At 40.3% G+C, this 25,504-nt stretch overlaps 1 protein-coding gene across 1 annotated transcript; it reads left to right on the top strand.

Moving 5' to 3' along the window:
* The first annotated feature begins 1,624 nt into the window (after nt 1-1,624).
* On the top strand, nt 1,625-22,123 carry letm2 (leucine zipper-EF-hand containing transmembrane protein 2). The gene is given in 12 exon segments (XM_061672030.1): nt 1,625-1,897; nt 2,456-2,517; nt 5,893-6,421; nt 9,943-10,086; nt 10,950-10,979; nt 10,981-11,094; nt 11,286-11,489; nt 13,272-13,391; nt 13,631-13,750; nt 16,548-16,640; nt 17,905-17,973; nt 20,164-22,123. Coding segments are annotated over 11 exon segments (1,527 nt in total). The 5' UTR covers nt 1,625-1,897; nt 2,456-2,470; the 3' UTR covers nt 20,221-22,123.
* Nucleotides 22,124-25,504: the final 3,381 nt, after the last annotated feature.

The raw sequence follows: 25,504 nt of genomic DNA, 5'->3' as shown, positions 1-25,504 counted from the left end.
CTCAAAGGCACTTCAACAGTCGCCAGGAAGCAGATGAGCATCTCTCCAACAACTAGTTGCCATTTTTTTTTGTCTGCATAGGAACTTGAACTGTGATACTCTGGTTCCCAAGCCCTTACAGATGAGTGAGCATGTAAGACTTTTTTTGTCAAACTTATTTTGGACCAGGGGTCTGCTTGCTTTTGTTCTAACATTTGTCAAGTAACAGACTGACTGTATGTACAGGGCTGCATTTGATGGAGGTTTAATTTAATTATTATTATTATTTTTTAAAGGTGTTGGGGTTTCTTATATTTTAACACGTCTATATATGCAAGAGATTTTCTGTTTATCATAAACAATATTTAATACCTTTGAGTGATTCAAAATAATGATGTGCTGACAGCATAATGAATTGATTTATTTAAAATGGCTAATTTGCCCCAACTTGGACATTTTCACTTAGGGGGTGTTCTCACTTTTGTTGCCAGGGGCTTAATGGCTATGTGTTCAGTTATTTTGAGGGGGCAGAAAATTTACATTGTAATATAAAAGCTTTACACTGACTACTTTACATTTTAGCAAAGTGTCATTTCTTTAGTGTTGAAGATACATACATTTTTTTTACAAAAATGTGAGGCCTGTAGTCACTTTTGAGAGATAGAGTATACATCGGACCATAACAAAATCTCTCAAACATACTGTATGTGGGAAAATGTCCAATGTCTGATGACATCAAGTCAGAACTTTTTGGGCACAATTCCAAAAGGTGTGCTTGACACAAACAAAACTGCTCATCAGCAAAAGAATACCATACCTAAGGTAAGGATAGGGGCAGAATCATACTTATAGGTCATTTTCAGATGGAACTGGGGCTTCAGTGAAGGTATACAGAATTATGACCAGTTTGAAATGGCAGTCAGTGATAACACAAAACCTTCAGGCTTCTGCTAGAAAGCAAAACTAATTTTTTTAGATGGTAGGAAGTAAATACAGTAATTATTGTATCCACTTTTTGTGAGATTTTTGTTTGTTGGTGTGCTGTGAGATTTTGCAATTGTAAAATATGTTCCTTGGCTCCATAATGGTTGGAAATCACTGCTCCAATCAGATCGTGTATTCTAATCAGTCAGGTCAAACCAACATTACATAAAGGAAATAATGGGTGCTAATTTACTGTAACATTAGTGTGCCTACATAGAGAGATTATCAAATGTGGTGTGGGATGTAATCCCATTTCGCTTTATTGGTCCAAAAATAGCTGTGTCATTACTACAAATAATGTATCTTTGTTCAACTATGTATGTCAGCGATGTATATTGACAGGAAAAATAATTTAATTCTTCCACTAGCACCACTACACATCATCCATATTTCAGTGTACAGTGTATACTTTTTGTGACATTTCCTTTTGGTGGTGTGTCGTGAGATTTTTCCTAATATAAAATATGTGCCTTGGCTCAATATTGGCAACCACAACATCCACCTTTATAGATTTAGAAAGAGTGTCGGCTTTTGAAACCAAGCGCGGCGCGTCATGCACAAATTACTTCGGTTTGCGCTCGCGTCACATCCGCGCATGCGCAGTAGGATCTGGCCGTCGTCACTTGAGCCACATCACATCCGCGCATGCGCAGTAGGAATCTCTGTCAGAGCAGCAGGTTATCCTGTGGTCTGCTGCTTTGGTGGGGTCTCAAAAAAAAAAAACACTGGCAGAGCAAACACGACGACTCATCTCGAAGCCGCTCCTAATTATTCTGCCTCCTCCAATGGATTTATCACCACTACGGCCTCTGACGTCGTCGTCGTTCCTGTTTACAATGGCCGCTTGTTGAGGATGGATCGTATTCCTCGCATCGCACCGAAGAAGCCTTTGAACGCCCATTCAGCAGTAATAGTTCGGTCATTGACGTTGGAGGTTAGTGGGCTCGCCATTTCACTCGCTAGCTTAGCGAGCTACGATAACAAGCTAACCGGCTAAGGCTAAATACTGATACTTACAAGTGCCAGCCGAAAATAACATGACTTAGACTGTGTGCGTTAACGGTGGACGTCCGGGGTACAAGAAATGCGTTTTTCGATGTCGTTTACAGCTCTATTCGATGTAGTCCATATTCCAATTCGTGAGTGGAAAATAACCAAAATATTGCGAGTTTTCCTCGTCGGGGCATCAAAGACTTACTTAACAAAGACAACTATCCTGAAACGACACGTGTATGTAAAACTGGCGACTATACATTTGTTGTAACCGAAATGCTCATTTTTTAGATGATTTAAAATCTGGATTTTGCCAAGTGGCTGGCAGTTGTTATTGTTATGCTTTTCACGTTTATTATAATGTAATCTCGGCTCGCTCCAGCCCTAACTAGTAACTCACTTGATAGTCCGCCCTGTGCGGTGTTCGATAAGATAACAGTGAGTTGTAATTACATATGCTCTCTGGATGTGCTCTCTCCTCATATTCTTGCCACCAAAGTGATCTACCCGTGCAATGGCAGTTTTCAGCCATCAGGTGCTCTTTGCTGTTACGAGATCCAGGTAAGACCGTTATTATTGTATTCTGTCCTTGGGCCTTTAGTGGGGACTTAATCCTTAATGCTACTAGTATATATACAGTATATAATACTAGTTGCTGCCACTTTCAGTATTGCACTATGGTGATATTTTATATATGCATGCTTTGATGAAGCGCATTGAGTTCACTGGACAGAATTTATCACGGGGCTCTGCGTTTCATCACCAATGTTAAAAGCGCTCACACATCATTGTGTCCTTTATGCACGTGTAGGATGGTCAGACTTGTCGACCTGCTGACTACAACATTGGAACATTTTAATTTATGAAGCCATCTTGGGTTTGCTACATCTGCCGGAAAAATTCTAGCAGTCATGGGACTCGATCCCAGACCCTCATGCTTAAACTGTACCATAGTCAGCTGGGGATACACTCTTTTACATATGTAGCTCCTTCATCATGGAATATCTGAAAACTGAAGGAGCTGGTCTTATTGAACACTTTTGAAGGACTTGTAAGCAACTTGGAGGCCGAAACATCTGGCTGTTGATACTTCATATAATTTGGTTTTAAATAGTTTGGATGATGCTAAGAAAAAAATGCTGATTGTTGTATTATGGTTTTGTCTGAATGTTTTAGGTTGTCCTGTCAAACCTGTTTTTTACGTGTTTGTTGCCTTTTCTGACCAGTACATGCTTGTAAAAGAGATTTTTAATCCTAATGAGGTTTTCTGGCTAAGTAAAAGTTAAATGAAAAACTATCACTATCACGTTGAAAGTATAGGAACCATGAATATGAAACAAAAATAGAATATAAGAGCACAAAACTCTGCCACTATTATCTGGTTGTGTTTCTGTGAAATATTTACCATGACAAAAACATGCAAAATATAAATAAAATACATCATACTGAACAGAAATACTCGCTACACATATTTTGGTAATTGAACTTAGCCTGCACTGACCAACCAAACAGAGGATGGGAAAATGCTGACGTTATTGTGGGCTACCTAGCTCGATCTGTAAGGTAAATTTGAAATTTGACTGGTTAAAGAAACAGTACCGTTGCTAATGTAGTTTCTTACATCAACCAGCACTGGGGATTCGGAAGGCCCTGGGCAAACTGACATGGCACCACATGGAGGCTGAAATGTGAATGGCCCAAAAATCTCAACATCCACATACACATGATGGAAGCAGTGCATTCAAGATAAATTCTACGAAAATGAAGTGAATAGACCGTTAGGAATAAATGTATATAATTTCATGGAACAAATATTATAATTTTGGTTGTAAATATAGGTCAGTTCTTCTGATAGTGCTCAGGCCAGCAGTGAACGCTAGTGCTTAGGCCAGCAGTGAACGCATTGTTGGCCCTGACAGCTCACCAGGGGAGGGGAGTCAAACTGAGTCAGTTAATGGTTAGTCCTGATGCTAATTGAAATGCAAATAGCACTCAGGTCAAGCCAGCGCACATATACACAGTGTGACACCAGAAACTGCCAATGAAGTAGAAATGTGGTCATTGTCATTCAACACTATAAAAATGACAAGAAAAAGTGCATTGTAGTTACAGGATAAGCTAACAGTTAGCCTAGTTTCTTCCATTTCTATTTTTACTATTACTGGTTAAAAAAAACATTTGTTCAAGAGAAACACAACACATACTGTATTTTCTGTTTTGCAGCAGTCTATTTTTTATTACTGTGTGTGGTGACCTATTCCTGCCCTCTGTAAACCTAAAACACAAAAACTGCAAGGCAAGCAAACATTTGAACAGTAGCCAGATTTTTTTTTTACTGCAAAGATACATTATTTATTGTAAATATAATGTTTTGAGCAAGGCGGCACGGTGGACGACTGGTTAGCACATCTGCCTCACAGTTCTGAGGACTGGGGTTCAAATCCTGGCCCTGCCTGTGTGGAGTTTGCATGTTCTACCCGGGTGTCTGCGTATGTTGGTACTCCGGTTTCCTCCCAAAAACTTGCAATCTAGGTTAATTGAAGACTCTATATTGACCGTAGGTGTGAGTGTGAATGGTTGTTTGTTTATGTGCCCCCCTGAGATTGTCTGGCGACCAGTTCAGGGTGTACCCCGCCTCTCGCCCGAAGACAGCTGGGATAGGCTCCAGCATCCCCGCGACCCTAGTGAGGAGAAGCGGTACAGAAAATGGATGGATGGATGGATGTTTTGAGCAATTAAGTACACAACTATATACAGTAAATGAAGAGGTCATTTAAATTGACACATTCCTCCATCTTGTGATCGGATCGATTGTCGTTTTTTTTAAACTCGCTGATCGTTCCCAAAAATCCTGATCGTGTAAAGCCTAGTTGACATATTTCTTTCCTGTACAAAAAAAATAATCCACAGATTTGAATTTTTATTGTGTTTAGATGATGTTTTTTCAGTTCGAACAGTTCGGGTTTTCATTATAATTTTTAAGAGCTCCTGCATGTTATAGTCTCAACTGATCGCTCTCATGAAATCCATCCATCCATCCATCCATCCATCCATCCTCTGTACTGCTTCTCCTCACTAGGATTGCGGGCGTGCTGGAGCCTATGCCAGCTGGCTCTGGGCGAGAGGCGCAGTACACCCTGAACTGGTCGCCAGCCAATCGCAGTGCACACATGAACAAACAACCATTCACACCTATGGGCAATTTAGAGTCTTCAATCAAACTACCACGCATGTTTTTGGAATGTGGGAGGAAACCGGAGTACCCGGAGAAAATGCAAACTCCACACAGGCGGGGCTGGGATTTGAACCCCAGTCCTCAGAACTGTGAGGCAGATGTGCTAACCAGTCTTCCACCATGCAGCCTCTCATGAAATAATTAATAAATAAAAAAATAATTGAAATAACTGTACAAGTAAACCATGAACACTAGAAAGGTACTCGTGCAAGTTAATCATTAAAGTATAACAGACATATGTAGGAAAATGTTACATAAGTGTTACTTGGTTTCTATAAAGCTGCCTAATGACAAAACAATTCAGATTCAAATGATGAGAAAGTTTGGTCTACAAATCCCATCACTTTGCCCGAGACTCGGTAAATGCACATTCGACTTTTTGGCTCATGTGAGTGTCAAAAGAATGAATCCAATGAATGTCAAAGAATGTGGAAAAGTGTTTCAATAAGCTGCCGCCATTATTATGCAACATGAAATTTGAGTAGCTATACCTTGCAGATTTTGGCATTTTTCCCAGAACCCAGTTGCACTTGACACATCAGTACTCTGTGCTTATGTACCATGTTGAAGTCGCGTGAGATTTTCCATCTTGTAATGTGTGATCGTTTGTAATACACATTTTGGTTGAATTACAAATTATATGACTGGAGATTCCACTCTTTGCGTCATATCTGACCATTTTTCCTTCTTGCCGTTCACAGGGGATCGTATCTTTTATTCCAGCGACACAGCTGTTCCTCGCTGTCTTCCAAAGCCTACGTCCACATAGAACCTCTACGCAACATCCCCTCGTCGGCAAACCCACTCAGGCACTCCCGCTATGGCCACCTCCGCTCTTACCGAGACCACAACCTGGCCTGCAGCCACAGCTCTGTTCTCCTCACCCGCTCTCTGCACAGTTCTGTCGTTTGGCTTCAAGACATTAAAAAGGAGAATAAAACCTCACCCCCTGCTCAGAATTCGGCATCGGGCGAGAAAAATGACACGGAGGCTGCCGTAGCCCAGCCACAAACGCCACCGCCACCCCCTCAGACACCCGCTGCTGCCGCCACTGTGCCCACAGCGCAGGAGAGGGCTGTGGTGAAGAAGGCTCTGTATCTCAGGATTGTCGACGAGCTGAAGCATTACTATAATGGCTTCCGGTTACTTGGCATCGACACCACAGTTGCAGGCAGGATGGTGTGGAGTCTGCTGCACGGACAGATCCTCACACGCAGGGAAAGGAGAAGGGTAAGTCAGCTCTCTGATTGGTGCATTCAAATTGTGCCACTTGTGGGGCATTCAGTTTTGAAGGTTCCACAGTATCAGCAGTTATAGGTCACATTGAAAGACCTGCTCACTCTCTTAGTTGAAATATTTTCCTTAGTCTATTGTCTCTTCATTTGGTGCCCTCAGGTTAGAGCGCCATGTCTGAGTTTGCTTTTACTGGAGTTTGGTTCCATGTCTAACAGAGTGTGCTTTAGAAAAGTAGTTTTACCCCCTGTTGCTCTCCCCTATAATTCTCAGTTTTCAAACATTTATACGTGAATGAGGAATACACGTCATGTGCTCAAGGTAATGCTGTGGTGAGACTTTCCTGACCTGTTCTATGTAAAATCACATTTGTGTTTTGTTGTTTGTGTAATGGTGTCACAATTGCTAGCATTTAAGAACTTGCAATTGCATCTGTTGTCTGCAGGTCTTGCTTATATATCTATGTCTGAATGCATATTCATAACATGCCTCCATTTACAGTGGACCTGACATGAGGGTTTCAGGTTATGGTTATGGTTATGGTTATTAAGAATGATCATGCAGCACAAGAAGGCAAGCTCACTTCCTGCAGTAGTTACTGTTTTTCATTGGGTTGTTTTATATTAATGGTGTAGAATTTTAATAATAATATTTACTCTAAATGTGACTTGACTACGGAGAGCAATCCGTGTATACATGTTCTGCATTACTTCACAAAATAAAATAACACACCACAACAGACTCCCTCACCAAGAGAAAATTTCACTCAGTCTTCTGGGTCACAAATGCAATGCCATGTATACAGTGGATTAGGCTTTACACGATCAGGATTTTTGGGGCCGATCAGCAAGTTTAAAAAAACGATAACCAATCACCAATCCGATCACAAGATGGAGCAATGTGTCCATTTAATTTATTGTATATACTTGTGTACTTTATGACTTGTTCATTTATTGTGTATACTTTTGTACTGTATACTGAGTACTGTATCCATCCATCCATTTTTTTGTACAGTTTATCCTCATAGGGTCGCGGGTGTGATGTAGCCCATCCCAGAGTGAAAATTATTCTCTTGCATTTTAGACAAAAGTTAAAACATCAATGACCTCTAAGGGGGCATTCAAGGATTGGCCACAAAATTTAGGTCACCATTACAACATGACAGAAATAATGGGTGCTAACTTACGGTAATTAAATTACTTCATTGCAATTAAATTACTTTAATAAATACTGTTAATGACATGCTTATTCTAACTTTCTCACTGTCCCGGCTATATGGACGGGTGTTGTCCAGAGTTTGCCTCCGATTTCCCCCCCCACCCCCCACACACACACGCTGCGTTGCTTGAACGCCCCATGCTCCTCCTTGTGTACATTCTTCAAGTGCCCTATCAATATTGTGTTGAAGCATTTAGATGACGTTCCCCATAACGTATTTCAGTTGAGCACAGACTGCAAATAACGTGTTGTTTGTCTGAGACACCGCAAAATAATCCCACACCGATGACCGTGATTGAAAAAAACTTTATTGGCCATCAGGTAGTTACAGTACTGCGCCACAAGACACGTGACAACGCTAAAAATAAACTAGCTTTTGGATTCATAAGCAACGGCGACGCGCAGTTAAATGTCTTGTGCGGAGCTGATCTATTACATCATTGATCGGATCGGCGAAGTATGACATGAAAGCCGATCAGCATGAAATGCTAATCAGATCGGCGTAAAGTTTACAATGGATATTAAGTCTACACAACGCTGTTCAAATGCCTGGTTTTTGAAACCCTTTCCAGACTGATAAATCTGTTACTTTATCTTGGTCTCTTTTCGAATTTCTATGTATTTATTTGTATTTCTTTTTGAATTTCTTTGTATTTTTTTTCTTTTGAATTTTTATTTATTATTTGGCAGCTTTTTGAGATTTTTTGGCTGACTTCATTTTGTCAGACATGCTTGGTGGGATAGGCTTCAGTATGCCCGCGACCCTTGTGAGCATGAAGCGGTACAGAAAATGGATGGATGGAAGGTTCTCTTTAAGTGATTCCTTGACTGATCAGGTCTGGAGGTCATCAGGCTTGGGTGTGATCAGAGAAAATCAGCTCAATGATCCAAAAAATTTGATTAGTCACAGTTAATTCATGATTTAATGAGCTGTAAATTCCTATTTATTTATTTAATTAACACAGGGCCAGTTAGTTAGTTGTTAGGTGACAGAAGAGTCTCTGCTAGGATGAAGGGCAAAGTTTATAAAACTGTCGTGAGGCCAGCCATGATGTACGGATTAGAGACAGTGGCACTGAAGAGACAACAGTAAGCAGAGCTGGAGGTGGCAGAAATGAAGATGCTGAGGTTCGCTCTCGGAGTGACCAGGTTGGATAAAATTAGAAATGAGCTCATCAGAGGGACAGCCAAGGTTCGATGTTTTGGAGATAAAGTTAAAGAGAGCAGACTTCGATGGTTTGGACACGTCCAGAGGAGAAATAGTGAATATATTGGTAGAAGGATGATGAGAATGGAGCTGCCAGGCAAGAGAGCTAGAGGAAGACCAAAGAGAAGGTTGATGGATGTCGTGAGGGAAGACATGATGGCAGTTGGTGTTCGAGAGGAGGATTTAGGAAATTGGCTTACATGGAAAAGGATGACGCGCTGTGGCGACCCCTAACGGGACAAGCCGAAAAGAAAAGAAGAAGAAGGGCCAGTTAGCATTGAATATTTGTTTCCCTTAATAAATAAATTCACCATTTAAAAACTGCATTTACTTTGATATCTTTGTCTAATAGTTACACTTGTTTGATGACCTGAAACAAAGTGGGGAAACTATACCCAAAAAAAAAAAAAAAAACATTGGCGAACTGAGCAAATACCACACCAAGCATTGTGGTACCGTGGCAGCTACAGGCTTTGGGGCCGATTTTCTTCAAATGCACTTGGGACCTAAGTCAAGGTGGAGGTAATTTTAAACCTTTCCAAATACCCGTCTGTGTTTGGTTTAAGCTAGAAAGCTGAAGATGAAGAGGAACTTTCTTTCAGCCTGACAATGACCGAAAACAATCCTTTCCAAAAAGACTGAGTGCTGTCATAAAAGCCTGCTATGCTTTTTCTATTTTATTATTATTATTTATTTATTATTAGTATTTTTCCCCTTGAAAGATTTTAGTTTTTTTTAAATTTAATTGTACAGGTTATAGGTCACATTAAAGGTGGATTTTAAAAAAAAATAAATTATTTATCTTGCTCTCATTTTATTACACCACAAAAAGCTGGTATTTGAAAAGGGGTGTGTAGACTTTTTATATCCTTTTTATGTTGAGCACTAAATTCCTCACCCAAGCATAGACATTAGGTGAACTGCTTGTATCATGTAAGCGGCACATGTATGCAATCATCTGTATCCGTGTTATGCTTTAACTACCGGTATATTTTGTCTGTCGCACTTAACGGAACTTGGGTGCTGACGTACTTTAGGATGTGGCCGCTGAAAGAAAAACAAGTACGATTGTGTGTTGTTTTTCTGTTCACAGCTCATGAGGACGTGCGCCGACCTCTTCCGTCTGGTACCCTTCATGGTGTTCATCATTGTCCCATTCATGGAATTCCTCCTTCCCGTCTTCCTAAAGCTCTTCCCAGACATGTTGCCTTCCACCTTCGAGACGGAGTCCAAAAAGGCATGTGGACATGTACACACACTCACACTCACGCACACACGTACACACGTGGCCTTAACGGCCAGTTCACAGTTATGTAACTTCAAATATGGCTCTTGGTGCAAGTATGTCTGGCCTCACAGCCAGCTGACTGGTCTTATCAAAGCAGTTTTCTTTGGAAGCCGTAGCACATCAAGTACTTTCAATCTCCTGGTAGTAGCAGCACCCTGATGTTTATAATTTAGCCCACATCAGTGACTCAGATATGCAGCTGCCCTTTCGGAGGCAGCTGACCCCCGAGGACACGGCCTGTTTTGACCCCTTGCTCATAGGAAAATACCTTTCAGAAGGCAAATTCCTACCTAATTTCTATATCAAAAATAATTTGGACTGTTATGTACTCTTTTTCAGGTGGTGAATTTGCATTTTCCTTAGCATAAAAATTTCAGTCTTTGTGTAATGAATCCAGATAATGAGTTTCCGTTTTTAAATTTAACTACTATAATGAACTGCTTGCAATGAATCCACAGTAATGCCTAGATAATTTACCGACTCAGACTCTTTTCTTGTCAGCGGACATCGGATTATTTTTTATTTTCCAATTCTTTTGAATTCAATGTCGAGCTTCCAGAATGCTGTGCTCTGCATACAGCAGCACTTTCTCTTTATCTTTACAGATGCCTTCTCTGCTCTGTAGGTGCCGTGTGTTGTGGTAATGACACATGATCGTGTCAAATATCATTTGTAAAATGGCACCATCTTCCTGGGGTTTAGGGCGGAGCATCTCTTGAAGGGGATGATGCATGCTGCGATTAATTGGTCATTGGGCCGCCATGTGGACAAAGAAATCAATGATTAATATTGCCACCCTCTCCTTTGTGCAGGAGGAGAAGCAAAAGAAGGGCCTTGCTGCGAAAGCTTGAACTTGCCAAGTTTCTCCAAGAGACCATTGCTGAGATGGCTCGAAGGAACAAGGCTACAGCTCAGAGCGAGGATGAGACTCAACGCTTCTCCACATATGTTCAGCAGGTTCGTGATAGAGAAGATGGGACTTTGTTTTGTTTGTGAAGCTATTTGTTGTTTTTGCATTGATTGTTACACTACTACCATAAAACCTATATTGAACTACAGATTTGTTTTACATCTACGGACCAATTGTCAACCATCAGGTCTGAATATGCCCATCTCATTTCACATGAATGTATATGTGTACTCTTCAGGTTCGGGGAACCGGCGAGCAACCCACCACCAAGGACATTGTCCGCTTTTCTAAGCTGTTTGAGGACGAGCTGACGTTGGAGCATCTAGAGCGTCCCCAGCTGGTGGCCCTGTGCAAACTGCTGGAGCTGCAGCCCATCGGCACCAACAACTTGTTGCGATTTCAACTGATGTTGCAACTCAGGACCATCAAGTCAGACGATGAGGTGAGAAGTTGAATGACGGGCCTTTACATAATAGCTATTTCCCAACATGCCACTCTCTGATGAATGTCTTTTTGCTTCAGGTGTACTCATTGGAGCAGTCAATTTCCGGTATAAGACTTGAGTGTCAAGTCATTATCACTCAGTGAATGTGAAGCCCTTGCGCTACACTTCACATCCGTGCAGTCGATTGCTCTGTTATATGCCGACCCACAACAATATATACAGTTAAACATGTTAACCGGTGTGTTGTAATATTCAAAAGTAGGCCTGTCACGGTAATATCAATATCGACTTATCGATCAATAAATAAAATGGGCACGATAGTTTTTTCTGACTCGATAAATTGTCATTGTTGTGGTGAGCCGGCGTGCGGATCACACAGTGAGCGAGTTTAATGGATGTGTCATTAGCCGTTAGTGGGCTCATGGAACGCTGGTGGATCGGTACCCTGTTGCCGGTGTTGGCTCCTTCCAATACTCCACAGCCTTGCGCCATGTTCTATCCATGTACTGATCAGACAACAGAAACACTTTTAAGGGAAAGGTAGCTGGTTGTTGTGTTTGCAAGCTAACGACTAGCCTGCGAGCTAACAAGTTATGGAGCTAAACAGCTCGCTCCACCGCAGCGATGTCGTTTAAAACATCAGCGGTGTACTCAGAGTTATTCTGTGTGTTAGTCCCCAACTAACACTCAGGGACGTTAACTGTGTATGAGACATAACCTCAGTGGCACACGTTATTCAGCCAATAGTTGACTACAGCGAACGCCGGCGTATATTTGATTGACAGGTGAAGGCCTCGTCTTCAACGTACAAACCCCACAGTGGCAAAGTTTACATTGAGACTTTTTTGTAATTCCTATTGAAATCATTCCGATTGAAGATCTCTGGTCAACTGTTTACATGTGAGGGGATCTATTCCGATCGGGTGTAGACATGATGTGCATTACATTTAATCGCAACAGCCGTGTGACATGGCGCACTTCATCGTGAACGTCACATCATTTATCAAGATGGAGGTCCGTCGTCTATTCAGCACAGTAGTGTGGTTTGTTTTTATATCTTCAGTTAGAACAACACTTGATAAAAACAACTTAAGTAATTAAAAACAAGATCTTCCTCACATACGAGCTTCGTCGGGGGCTGCCATATTTACGCCGTGCATAAATGATGACTTCATTGCGCATTTACATCGAGACTGTGCAGACAGAGCTTTTTCCAGCTCTATTCCAAATGACTGCATGAATGGTGAAAATTTACTTCTGATCGGTTTAGCAAAAGCAATATTCCACCCGTGTGAAACCGACTGAAATTCCATTTGGATTTGGCCTACTTATTCCGATTGAGGTATTTATATGGAGCATTTTCATTTGGGTTGGGCTTCTAAAACCGATTATACAGGTAAATGGAATAGAAGGCTCCATGTAAACCAGACTGGTCTTGCAGCTCTCTATTCTTTATTTCAGACCCAGGGAGATCCATATCATGGAGTAAAGAAGAACAATTTAATAGAGAAGCAAGAAAGGAAGTTATAATAACAACAATACTAATAACAAAATTAAATAAATGTTAAAAAATAATAAGGGCGGGCCTTATTTTTCATGATTTCAGAGGCATTAAAAAAAGCAATATCGTTTATTGTGATAGTTTTTGGGACAATATATTGTCTTTAACATTTCTTTATCATGACAGGGCTATTCAAAAGAGTTAATTGCGCTTCGGGTGTTGTGCATGTTGCTCTCCTTTTCCTGGTTCCTGAAATGTTTTTTTTTTTGTGTGTGCAGATGATTGCAGCAGAGGGTGTGGCCGCAATGAGTGTGTCAGAGCTGCAAGCAGCTTGTCGTAGCCGGGGAATGAGATCTCTCGGTCTTACCACAGATCAGCTTCGTCTGCAACTGCAGCAGGTAAGCAAGCAGAAACTGATTCAAAGTACTTGGACACCACCAGAATCTTTCTGCTGTGTTTCTTTGGATATTCTTTTATGTCCTTCTTTTTAAACATGTAATTAAAACAATGAAAAGGCTTATTGTTCCTGAAAATATTGGTCAAACTTCACATATTACAGCCTTTTAAAAGTTGAGGTTCCAGCTGTATTTGTCGATGCCGAATGGGTTAAGCTAACCAGACGCTTAATACTTCTCAGTGGCTGGACCTACACCTGAATGAGAATGTTCCTCCATCGCTGCTGCTGCTCTCCAGAGCCATGTACCTGACTGACCTCAAACCCAAAGCCCCAGTCATCCCACCTGTACCCAAACTTGAGGTTCGAACTACTTACGGTGTTAAGCCAGCCACATACTCAGCAACAGTACCGAACATAAATAAACTAATCAGTCGCGTCAAGCAGTATGTGTGGTTCTGCAACAAGTTTTCAATTAGTTAACTGATAATCTGCAACTAGTTTGGCTAAAATTCCAAATATCGAATGGCAAGTGAATGGCGTAGCGCTGTGTTTGGGATTGATTCTATGACGTGATGCCACTGCATAGCCAATCAAAATGCCAGACTATATCACATGCTGATGAGATCTATCCTGTCAATGAATATAATATACTTTGGATGAACCTAAAATGGGCGGCACGGTAGACGACTGGTTAGCACATCTGCCTCACAGTTCTGAGGACTGGGGTTCAAATCCTGGTCCCGCCTGTGTGGAGTTTGCATGTTCTCCCTGCGCCTGCGTGGGTTATCTCCGGGCACTCCGGTTTCCTCCCACATCCCAAAAACATGCATGATAGGTTGATTGAAGACTCTAAATTGCCCTTAGGTGTGAATGTGTGCGCAAATGGTTATTTGTTTATATGTGCCCTGCGATTGACTGGCGACCAGTTCAAGGTGTACCCCGCCTCTCGCCCGAGTCAGCTGGGATAAGCTACAGCACGCCCGTGACCCATTGTGAGGATAAAGCGGTAGAGGAAATTAATGGATGAACCTAAAATGCACTATAATCTTTACAAGTGAACGTAATTTGACATTCTCTGAACGTTGATTGCACAACTCCAAACTGTTCAATGTTTCAGTACTTTTTGCACAACAGGTGTTTGATCCCTGAAAATTTCCAAGAACATCCACTTTTATGACATGACTTCCAGTCTGTGTTTCCCTGTTGCACTCTGCTGATGACACTTGTGTGTTCAGTGGCCACTTCCCTCTGACAACATCCTATTTAAACCCTTGATTCATTCACCTCCTTGTCAGAGAACTTGTGCAAAAAGTACCAAAACATGGAGCAGTTGGACATGTTCCTTCAAAGGTTTAGAGGTCAAATTAAGTTCACTTGTAAATGTTATAAAGCATTTATGTTCATCCTGAAATTGTATCCAAAATTTGTGAGTAGTGTATAGTGGTTAAAAAAAATACTTAACTATATAATTTCACATGTACCTGTGGCTAAAATGCAAAGTGTTATGGAGAGTCTTTCTGTCACTGGAAGTTGACTGGTGTTCATGCGGTCAATGACTGGGGAAATCATTGCCAGCAGCCTCTCAACTATCTCCACATCCATCCTGGAGAAATTTTCAAAGGATGCGTGATCAAGATTGAAAGTAAACTCAGATTGAAATGACAAATACATTTAATTTTACAACTACTGACCTCTACTACTGAAATACAGTGGTATATCTTTATAAATTATTCCTATAAGTTAAAAAAACTATTTTGTTCATATCATAATTTGATACACTGTCGCTGCCATGTTTAGTGTGCGCAAAAAATTCTGGAAATGATGACGTAGAATGGCTGTTGTAGAATTGTTACGTTGCTGCTCTCTGCGGAGCTAAGCTAGCCACTTGCGAACAACTGTTATCCTCAGTGAAATGAGTTACAAATGACATACTCCGCCGCCGGAAGAGTTGAGCTGCCAAAAGAACCGCAAGTTGTTCGAAGCCTTTGATCGCCCCCAGCTCCCGAGAGCGCTCATGAGAGAGCTCATCGGTGTGTCTGGGTATAAACGACGGCTTAAATCCAATGCAGTGCCGACTATCTTTCCTCACAAGGAGCCTAAACGGCCGCGTGTGACAAGCGAAAGAGAGGAGGCGTTGGCCGCTTACCCTGATCAGCTGACTTTAGCAGCAGCAGCTGTTGTAAACAAACTATTGCCACCGGACACGGAGTTAGCAGTGAAAAATAGTGAAAATAGGTATGCATGTAACTTTAGTTATAGTTAGCACTGAATAGATTCATAACATCGGGAAAAACGAAGTACCATGAGCATCGACAGAAATTAAACTGAGCTCTTTACAACAGATACTCTCTTTCTCAGTCGGCATTGGCAAGCAGTAGCTACAAATACACCACTGAAAATTACCAACTCGAGTTTCTTCACGTGTCATCTTCATCCTCATTTCTCGTTTCTTCCTCTCTCTCCTGATTTCCCTGATCACACACTGGCTCAAACTGAAATGGCCGAACAGCGTTCATCGCTGCTAGGGGCTGCTACTGTGGACTACTGCAAAAAACTTTGGGCATCAGGCACATCCCGATTTGACGTCACTACCCAGAATGCACTGCGACGAAAAAACAATGGCGGCCAATGTTGAAATTATGATTTGTAAAAATATATAAATCTAGAAATTATTATTGAAAGTTGTATCTTATTGTTAAATTATTCAAGTCGAAAGAGTTCAGACCAAACATGTCATTGCAATCGGAGTTCACTTTAAAAATGCTCCTATATCGTCATGAAATCGTATGTATGCATTCTCAGCGGCCATGGCAATCACTTTTTCCTTCACAATCGCACCATGTTATTTGTGGGTCAATAAACTATATACATGTCGATTGAGCTTCAATACATTGTTTCCCAATAATGTTGCAGCGAACTCTGGTTCGTCAAAAGATTGGTGAGGGTCCGTTGCTGACTGTAATTTGTTAGTTTGAATTAGTTCAGCTGCGTAGCTGAGTGTGCGGTCGGCTTTAATTATTCGCTTGAACGCACAGATTAGAAGAGTGGTACAGCATGCGACGTTAAGTCGTCGTAACACCGGGTTGTTTTTTTTGTAAAATGCATACCAACTAGATGAAAGTGCCCCTGATGAAGTTAATGGGTGTTATTTTCACAGAAAACCACTCCAGTGGAGAATAATAAAGCAAACGGGACCTCAGTGAGCTCTGAGATTCTGTCGGATCCTGCACTCGTCATCAAAGACAGGCCGGTCTGTACCTTCCTAAAACACACAACAACATATCCAAACATATTTTTTAATCTAGATTATTGGTCAGTCCCCACATGTCTCTGTTATTTTTTACAGATTATAGACTAATATAAAGTGTTGACAATGGCTTGCTGTCTTTGACGATACAATGTTAATGGCTCCAAAAGATGCTTTTTTGTTTTTTTTATGGGGGCTGGGGGTTCCTGAGAACTACCGTATTTTCACGACCATAGGGCGGACCGTATTAAAAGGCGCAGTCTCAGTTACGGGGTCTATTTCTGTATTTAACACATACATAAGGCACCGTATTATTGGGCGTACGCATGGTAAAACATACGGTAGCATGCATGCACGCTAAAACAATGTTTTTAAAAAGGCAGCGCGAGCAAAACTGAGTTCGGTTGTACTTTATTGAAGTATTTAACAATGTACTCATGTTATTTTTTGATCAATCCTCATCCACAAATCCATCAAAGTCCTCATGTTCTGTATCCGAAATGAACAGCTGGGCAAGTTCTCAATCAAACACGGCAGGTTCGAGTCAGTCGCATTGCCGTGCGAAAGCTCGAACAAGCATCCACAATCCATTCACAAATTGTGGCGTAACTTGCCCGGCGCTGCCTCCTAGTCTTAGTAAAGCTGTGTTCGCCATCTGTCATCCATGGCTCCCACGCCGCTCACTTCACTTTACGCTCCCTGTTTACACGGATGTCCAGCGGTTTGTCAAGCCTCCCGGAATGATGGAAAGCTCCGAGTTATTGCACTCTTTCAAATGGTGACTGCGGAGACGCTTCTCCCGGCTGTTCTTTGCTCATTAATCCATTGCTCGAGTTGGCCTTGTTTCCGCGTTTTGTTTTTCTTTTTTTCCCGCAGAAACTCGGGTTTGTCTTCTTGACTTGGCGAAGCTCGTTTTCCTGCTTCCTCCACTTGCGTACTATGGATTTGTTGATCTTGATTGATCGCCCCGTCCATTTTGGATAAAATTAAAGACTTTTATGTACGCCTTATGGTCGTGAAAATACGGTAGTTGTCTGTAAAGAGGGAGCCATACTGTAAGGTTCAAGAAGATATCCTGTTTGAATAATTCGCTACTTTCCAAAGCTGAAAAAATGCAGGCAGTATTAGTTCAGTTTTGCCATTTTTAACTACAGCAATTTATTAAATCTATTATTATTCCAATTTATGTAGTGTATAAATGTATTAATAACCCTTATTCAAGAGTGGAACCACTTGGTCTTATTCATATATCATTTTTGTGTTGCAGGGAGAAGAGATGAGGAACAAGGCTCTTGTCTTGGCAGACAAACCTCTGACTGCTGCTGAAGTTCTCCAGGTGAGTGGAAAGAAAAACAATAAAAAAAAAAGATGTAAATTTGTTGGGAAGGTGGAGGCGAATTTCAGAACACTTGAGAGCAGTGAGTGAATTGACCAGGCCGCCCAACAATGAGATGTCAACTTGCTTACTATTCTGTCGAGAATCAAACTCTCAGCATTTTATTATTCAATTTCTTATGCTATAACAGCAATTACAGTGAAGTTTGTATTGGCACTACAATGATGGAAAAGAAACCAGTAAAACATGGATTACCAGACAAGGGTTTCTCATCCAATTAGTCCTTCTTGGCTTTGGTCTTTCTCACATAACATGCTATTCTCTTACTTTAGACCACACGTAGACTTGGCTCTATATTAAAAATAAAACAAACAAAAAAAGATTCTGTGGTTGTTGAGAGACGGAACATTCAAAGTATTCTTGTCTAGCAAAAGCACACGTAATAGTTCAATAGATACTTTGGTCAGTGTGAGATCTCATAAATAGCAGCTATTTATAGAGCTGTTGCTATCACCCATATGCAGTGTAAAGTTTAAGTTACTTTTACTCCACAGTCTCTAGGTCTTCCTAATGCAATCAAAACACCATTATAGCTGCTGTAGATAATTGATTGAGTTAAGCACTTAATCCATTTGTCCATCAACTTGTCTTCTCTCTTTATTTTGGGAAACAGGTTGTTGATTATGTAATGGTCATTTAAATTTCCATTTATTAAACCCAATTTTTCCATTCCATTTATACCCACTGACCAGCCACAACATTATGACCACTTGTAGATAATAATTATCTAATACAAGAGCTATATCTAATATTCTGTCTTTACAAAGATAATGTTTGGTTTTGATTGTTACTGTCAAAAGTAAGAGGTATTCATGTAGGTATTTAAAACATTTTAAAATCTATTTTACTGTTGATTATTATGGTTTTAGATTGCAGTCATTTACAACTATACTACATCATAATATGAGTTGTTCCCAATGTTTTTATTTTATTTATTTTTTTTATATAAACTATCCCACTAATTGAGGTTACAAAAAATGGCTGGTGACCGGACAAGAGAGTGTCACACGCCCTGTTCCGGTTTCACGGAATACTCTCGTACACTGTTGTCATCCAGCCACTGTTACGCTTTGATACTTTCTCCAACAGTGGATATTTGCTTGGTTGCCTTATTCCTTGTTAGTTCCAGTTGCAGTGGTGCCTTGAGTGTAATTTGTTTCATAATCATCTTTCCCTGCTGAAACAAATTGAAATGCCATCCAACCCCCCCCCCCCAAAAAAAAAAAAAAAATATATATATAGAATTAAGCAGTTTTTGCCAAAATCTTTTGCTTCAATTAAATGGACATTTTGCTGCTCCTGTCGTGTGTGCTTTGGCCACATCGGGCCAGTATAATACAGACAGACACATGGAGACGGTCCTCAGTAAGCTACTGTTATCGTAGTCGTTTTTGGAGAGGATCGATATGTATTTATTGTCTGCCTGCGTATGTTTCACTTGTTAAAATAAACATTGCTTGAAGGTATATAGGTACACCACGACTATCAATGCTATTCATTAGCAAGTCTATAGCATTTTGCATTGGTTGATACCATTAAACTAGTGAAAGGCAAAGGTGTGTGGCTTTTTAAAATACACAACGTGTAATTCTCACTGTTTTACAGTATGTTTAGTATGTACACTTCAACTGGGAGTGGGAAGAAACAGCAGGAAGCATCTTTAAAAAAAAAATTTTTTTAAAACAAAACAAAACATTGTTCACTCTGCCAAAATGCTACTTGTTGTGAAGTGAGTTGAGTTCGCTCCTACCATCTAGCGCATGTATCTAAAATTTTTGCTTGCAAGTCAAAGCAAAAATATTGACCGAACAACGGGTTGCATCTTAAAAAACTTGTAAGTCGAGTCACTCGTATCTCAAGACACCACTGCATCCAGAAAAGCAACAGCAGAAAAAAGGGCAAAAAGGGGTTTTTTTTAGAGGCTATTGTCATGTTCTCTGTCTGTGTCTTCCTCTCTTAACTATTTTTTATGAATTAATTATGTTTACTTTTTTAAAATGGGCTACTATAGAACTCTGTTTATATTAAAAGCAGGTTAAGGCAACTGACATATTTCACAGATCGTCAATACATAGAGCATCATATTACTCTATAGAATAGCTAAGCTTTTTGTTGTTGTTTCTCCGTCAGGCAAAAGCAGCAACTGAAGTGTCCCAGAAGAGCAAGATGAGTGCCAATGGTGTGTAAAGAGAAGTACGCGTGTCTGGAGTCAAAAGGCGAGGTGAATTTAGGCAGCCCAGAGCCATTAACAAGGACGCTGCGCTCAATAAAGGGCAATGCGCTCAATTGACAAGCTATCAATTTGTTTACATCTCTCTAGTTCCTACTTAAGCAGAGATTCGCCGGAGATGGTAACAATTGTAGATGACGTGATGGTGCTGTGGATTCCACACTTGTGCACTCCATAATGGTCTCTTCCCCAAAACTCTGCATTAATGGCTTGAAATTTCACATGGCTTGATGGTATAATTCAGTTTGATCCAATTTGTCCTGGAAACACTATCCAAACCTCGCGTGATGCAGCTTGGCCACTGCCACAACGGTGACTCCCTTTTGTTCCACATGGATTCCTGCTCCTGTAAATTTGTAAATGTTGTGTATATTGTTATGTCTTACATTATCGCAGCAGCAGCTTTGTACAGTTTGCTACGCAAACTCATGAAATGATCGAAGCTCCTATTATTACCAATTTCTTTGCCTGCCAGTTGCCCCTGTTTAACATATGAGAGACAGAAATACTTACCCGTCCACCATCCTTTTCAACGCAAACTGGACCATGTAGACCATGTGTAAACCAACCTGTAGGCTCCATCAGTTGACTGGAACGGGTTCCGTGGCACATGGTGCTGTAGTTATCAAAAGAAGACTGGTGTGTTCAGAGAGAGAGTTCACTCCTTTCATGCAGACAAGACTGAGGCAGTGTTATCTGCCTTATTTTATTTGACTATACTGCAGTGTTTGTATTGTTTTGACACTGTGAAGCTTGGCTTTCATGAAGCTGAAGACAATATACTTGATGTTATCCAGAAATAAATTTTATTTATGAGAGATCTTAAAGCTACCAACTAATAGGCATTATTTTTTTATGTGCTTTGAAAAGATGGACAAGTGTAACCTTATGACTGATCCACCACCTGCCTGAAATTGTCCTCTCATAAATATAAGACTGTGTGGTAAACTTTGTTTACCACATTGGTGTACTGTATATATAATACCATTTTAAGTGATTTAGTCACCCGTTTTGAGTGATTTAGTCACCCTGATCTGTTTCATTGTTGGCCAAGTTCACACCACAAGAAACATTTACATTATCTATCCATGGGCACCTGCCAGCAGTGGATGCCATACATGAAATTATATTTTTGGGGTTTTACAAATGTGCCTGTAAGGTTAAAGGGCGGTTGTTTTCTTGGGGTTCATTATTGTCTCAGTAACTGTATTCATTCAGAGTGCTGTTTTGTACGTTTCCTCTTTAAAGCAGGGGTGGGAAACCTATGCCTTGTGCATTTGATTCGGTCTGCTGTGCAATTGTCAAAACCAATAAAACCTCTGAGGAACTGTTAGAAAAAGCTCCAAAACATTTAACTCAAAATTCCTATATACTGTAATGATAAACACTTTGTTAAATTGTTGTGTCATAAAACCTCTGAGGAACTGTTAGAAAAAGAAAAGCTCCAAAACATTTAACTAAAATTCCTATATACTGTAATAATAAACACTCTGTTCAATTGTTGCCTCACATCTTTTCATAAATTGAGTATGTCCCTCTGGGTAGTGAAAATTGTCAAATCTATCAATAAATGGTTCGTGATTTTTATTTTTAAATGTTCCCCATTCCTGCTTCATTCCTGTACCCTTGGATCCATCCTTTATGGAAAAAAAAAAAAAACTTGAGAGAATATATGTTAAAAAAAAATGCATATTTGTTCTGTCATTCTGAGTGGATGTGGACTTTTTCAAAAATAAGTTTGATTTGTTTGAGCTAAGAGAAATTTGTCAAGTTGATGTGATGCTCTTGCTGTTGTTATCTTTCCTGATTTAAAATTGTTAGTACTATGTACTGCTAGATTAAACTATTTGTCCACTGGAACTCAATTTGTACACTACTGTAACTATGTTGCAGCTATTTAGCAGGATAAACAGCATTGTTTTTTTCTTCTTGCTCGTGGATTAGAAAAAAAAAAAAACTACAACAGTAGCAGATGGTTTCGTTGTGTCCTATTTTCAGGCTTGTTCTTCTCCATTGCACATTAGAGTCACTTTTAAACAATAATGACTATGCATCGCAGTACCGTGGCAAATAGAGCTTAATGATTAAACTCATGAAACTAAGTCCCTTTGTGCCGTTTCCATCTGTTAACGGTGATTTGCATCAATTCTACAGTCGTATTACCTACATCAAACAATGCAAGAGCGAAATGACTCAAGAATAATGATTAACAACTATGATTTAACGTAGTTTTGGGGGGCAGTAGCTCATCTATAAGGACTTGGTTTTTGAAACCTGGGAGGGCTACGGTTCGAATCCGGCTGCAGACAGAAAAGGGCAACTAGATTTCGGAGAGATGCTAGTTGAGCTGAGTAGCCAAAGAAAGGCACCGACGCCCAAATGTTCTGTCCAGCAGATGGCGACATATGCACAAAGTAAAAAAAAGTGCAATTTGTGAAGGGTGTGTGCAATTCAGTGGCAAGCATTACATTCAGGAACACATACACAAAAGTTTATAAATAGACAAAAATACATTGTTTCATCAATATGTAGCTCAGTGCACTGCACAGCATACATCTCGGTTTTGAGGGCCGCCTCTTTGGCCTGTGGGCTGGTAGGAACATTGTCAGCTCTATAATTTGTAGGATTCAAATGGTGCCCCGTTTGTGTTCCAGTGGGTGGTAGAAAAAGTACAGTAAAAGTAGAAAAAAAAGAAGAAATAGAAAGCGTAGGTAGACTGGTCAGTTTATGTGGGTTTTCCGTAAAACCCAATAACACCTGTCGTCTGTCCAAAGTAGCTGGCAACATATTGTCTTTGACATCCTCACGTGGGAACTTAAATGTGCTCGATGTAGGCTTGCAGTTGCATTTGTTGGCGTCTGATTTGAAACAATGACTTGCAGCCGGTCCATTTCAAAGAGTTCCCTTTACGGTCAAATTCCACGTGATAGTGACGTCATCTCCGATTGAAATAAACACGTCCTCGCGGTTTGCGCGCGTCGGGGCGAGACTGCTGAAGACGCACTTTCCAAGCAAACACGACCGAACCTTCGGGCGAGAACCCTGACTGAAACCAAACATAACCCAAGCAAACCGACACTTGAGGTAAGGACTGTTATCCTGTGACAAGACCCCGAGCTTTTAAGAATTTTAAGGATTTTTATGCCCCTTTTAACGTCGAAAATTTCCCCAAATTTTCCCCTCAGAAAGCAATGGAAATCATTAGGAAATGTGAGACCAAAACCTTAACACATTGGTAGAAAAATGGCCAGATGTTTCTTACTAGTTGAGACGGAAATGTGATGTTTTTCAGTAGTGGCGTCCGCTCAAACCTTCTTGCATCTCATTTCAAACGTCACAGAAAAGAATAATAATAATCGTGAAACACCACAATGTAGTTTTCTATCGTTACGAAATCGTATTAATGTGTGGGTTTCAACGCCAAAATCAAGGAACATTTTCATCTTTTTCAGAACAACAGAAAATCTCAACCTAATTAAGAAATTCAACAATGAGGAGGAAAAGTGATTCTCCAACAATGTAATTTGAAAATAAGTATTACCTTGCACAAATGAATGAGAACGCACTATTTTGGAAATGAAAAGAAAATGGTGGCCATTTTTCTGGATTTGGTAACATACTATTTATTTTAATGTTAAAATATTAGAGGGTTCCACAACTAAAAATTAAAGCTGAAGGAGTTTTTGGAGGGCGGTTCGGTGGACGACTGGTTAGTAAATCTGTCTCACAGTTCTGAGACCCCAAGTTCAAATCCGGCCTCCCTGTGTAGCAGTTGCACGTGCCCCGCCTGTTGCCCGAAGTCAGCTGAAATCGGCTCCAGCACGCCTGCGACCCTAGTGAGGATAGGCGGTTCAGAAAATGCAGGGATGGATGGAAGCTTTTTGGAATAGAAATAAAACGTCTTCAACTACCAAGTAGAATCCAGTTGTCTCGATTCAACTTTTGCAGGTTACCATGACATGGATGACTGAGAATCTACAGACTATTAATTGGACTGAATTATTTTTTAAATCCTTCAATATGCGAAAAAGATCATCAGCGCTTGAGGGAATATCCTAATCAAATTTGACACTTATATTTACATTTTGTAGCAGATGTTTTTTATTTTATTTATTTTGTATTTTATTTTTTTAAATCTATCCAAGGTTAACAGATAATTGTTCAGACTAACAATATTTGGGGCCAATAAATGAATACTGGATGTGATTCTTGGAACTGGCTAGAAGCAGTGGAAGGAGCCAATAGCCCAAAAACCTCTGTGCGATGTGTTCTGTCACAAACAGGTGCTGTAATCCATCCAGCTTTAATGGAATGAAATGCTGTAGACTTCTGTGTGCAAAATGGGCGCGGTCCCTTCATCCTTTCCCTCCTTAAACCACCCGTCTCAGGGGTTGTGACTGCCATGTGCATGTTTGTATGCACATTTTAGAAAAATATAGAATGTATAGTTTCATTTAAAATGATTTCGGTATGTCTGATTGAAATTGAATCCTCAAGTTTCAGTTGGACATTATTTTCCAGTGTTTTAGTCCATAATGAGACTGTACCATTTGTTGTGAACACAGACAAATCTTCCCTCATTTGTATGTTTAAAACACAATGATTTTTGTTTATAATGGTGTAAAATTATACAACAGAATTACTTGTGGTGGCCAAACTAGTAAAGTTCCAGCTACAAAAAAGTTTGGCTTAATTAATTTTGTGGGAAATCTCATGTTACCAATGTGATATGACTGTGTTAAAGAATGCATAGATCACACTAGGAAAATGAAATTTTGTTTGTTTTACATGTTTTAGCATCAAGAAATAAGCAATAACCGTTAATATGATTGTATAAGTATTTCGTCCTTTGAAATTAAATATCAGACTATCTGGACACAGTGTTACAAAGATCACACGATGCAATTGTAATACAATGGAACCAGCGCAACGCCTCATGTTATTTTTTTTGTCCTGGAAAAATGTCTCAAAAGCAAAACCATCATCATATAGCGCATGACCAGTACATCTCGTGGTTTTGCAACCCCAGTAACTCCTCTACATCATCGTCCCTTTCTCCGACTCAGCCTCAAGCTGATCTGGTGACTCCTGCCATTGATGCTGTCAACAGCGAAACGGACAATGACACTGTCAGTATCGTGGAGATCGGCTATCTGGCTCTCATTAAGCAGGTTCAGGCCAGGAGATGCTTGGAGCTCTCCATGGTTGACTCAGAAAAGTACATGATGAGGCAGACTAGCG

Source organism: Phycodurus eques, chromosome 3 (assembly GCF_024500275.1).
Source record: "Phycodurus eques isolate BA_2022a chromosome 3, UOR_Pequ_1.1, whole genome shotgun sequence".
In the NCBI taxonomy this organism is placed as follows: Eukaryota; Metazoa; Chordata; class Actinopteri; order Syngnathiformes; family Syngnathidae; genus Phycodurus; species Phycodurus eques.
The sequence above is the reverse complement of the archived record's forward strand: the minus strand, read 5'-3'. Positions and strand labels throughout refer to the sequence as shown.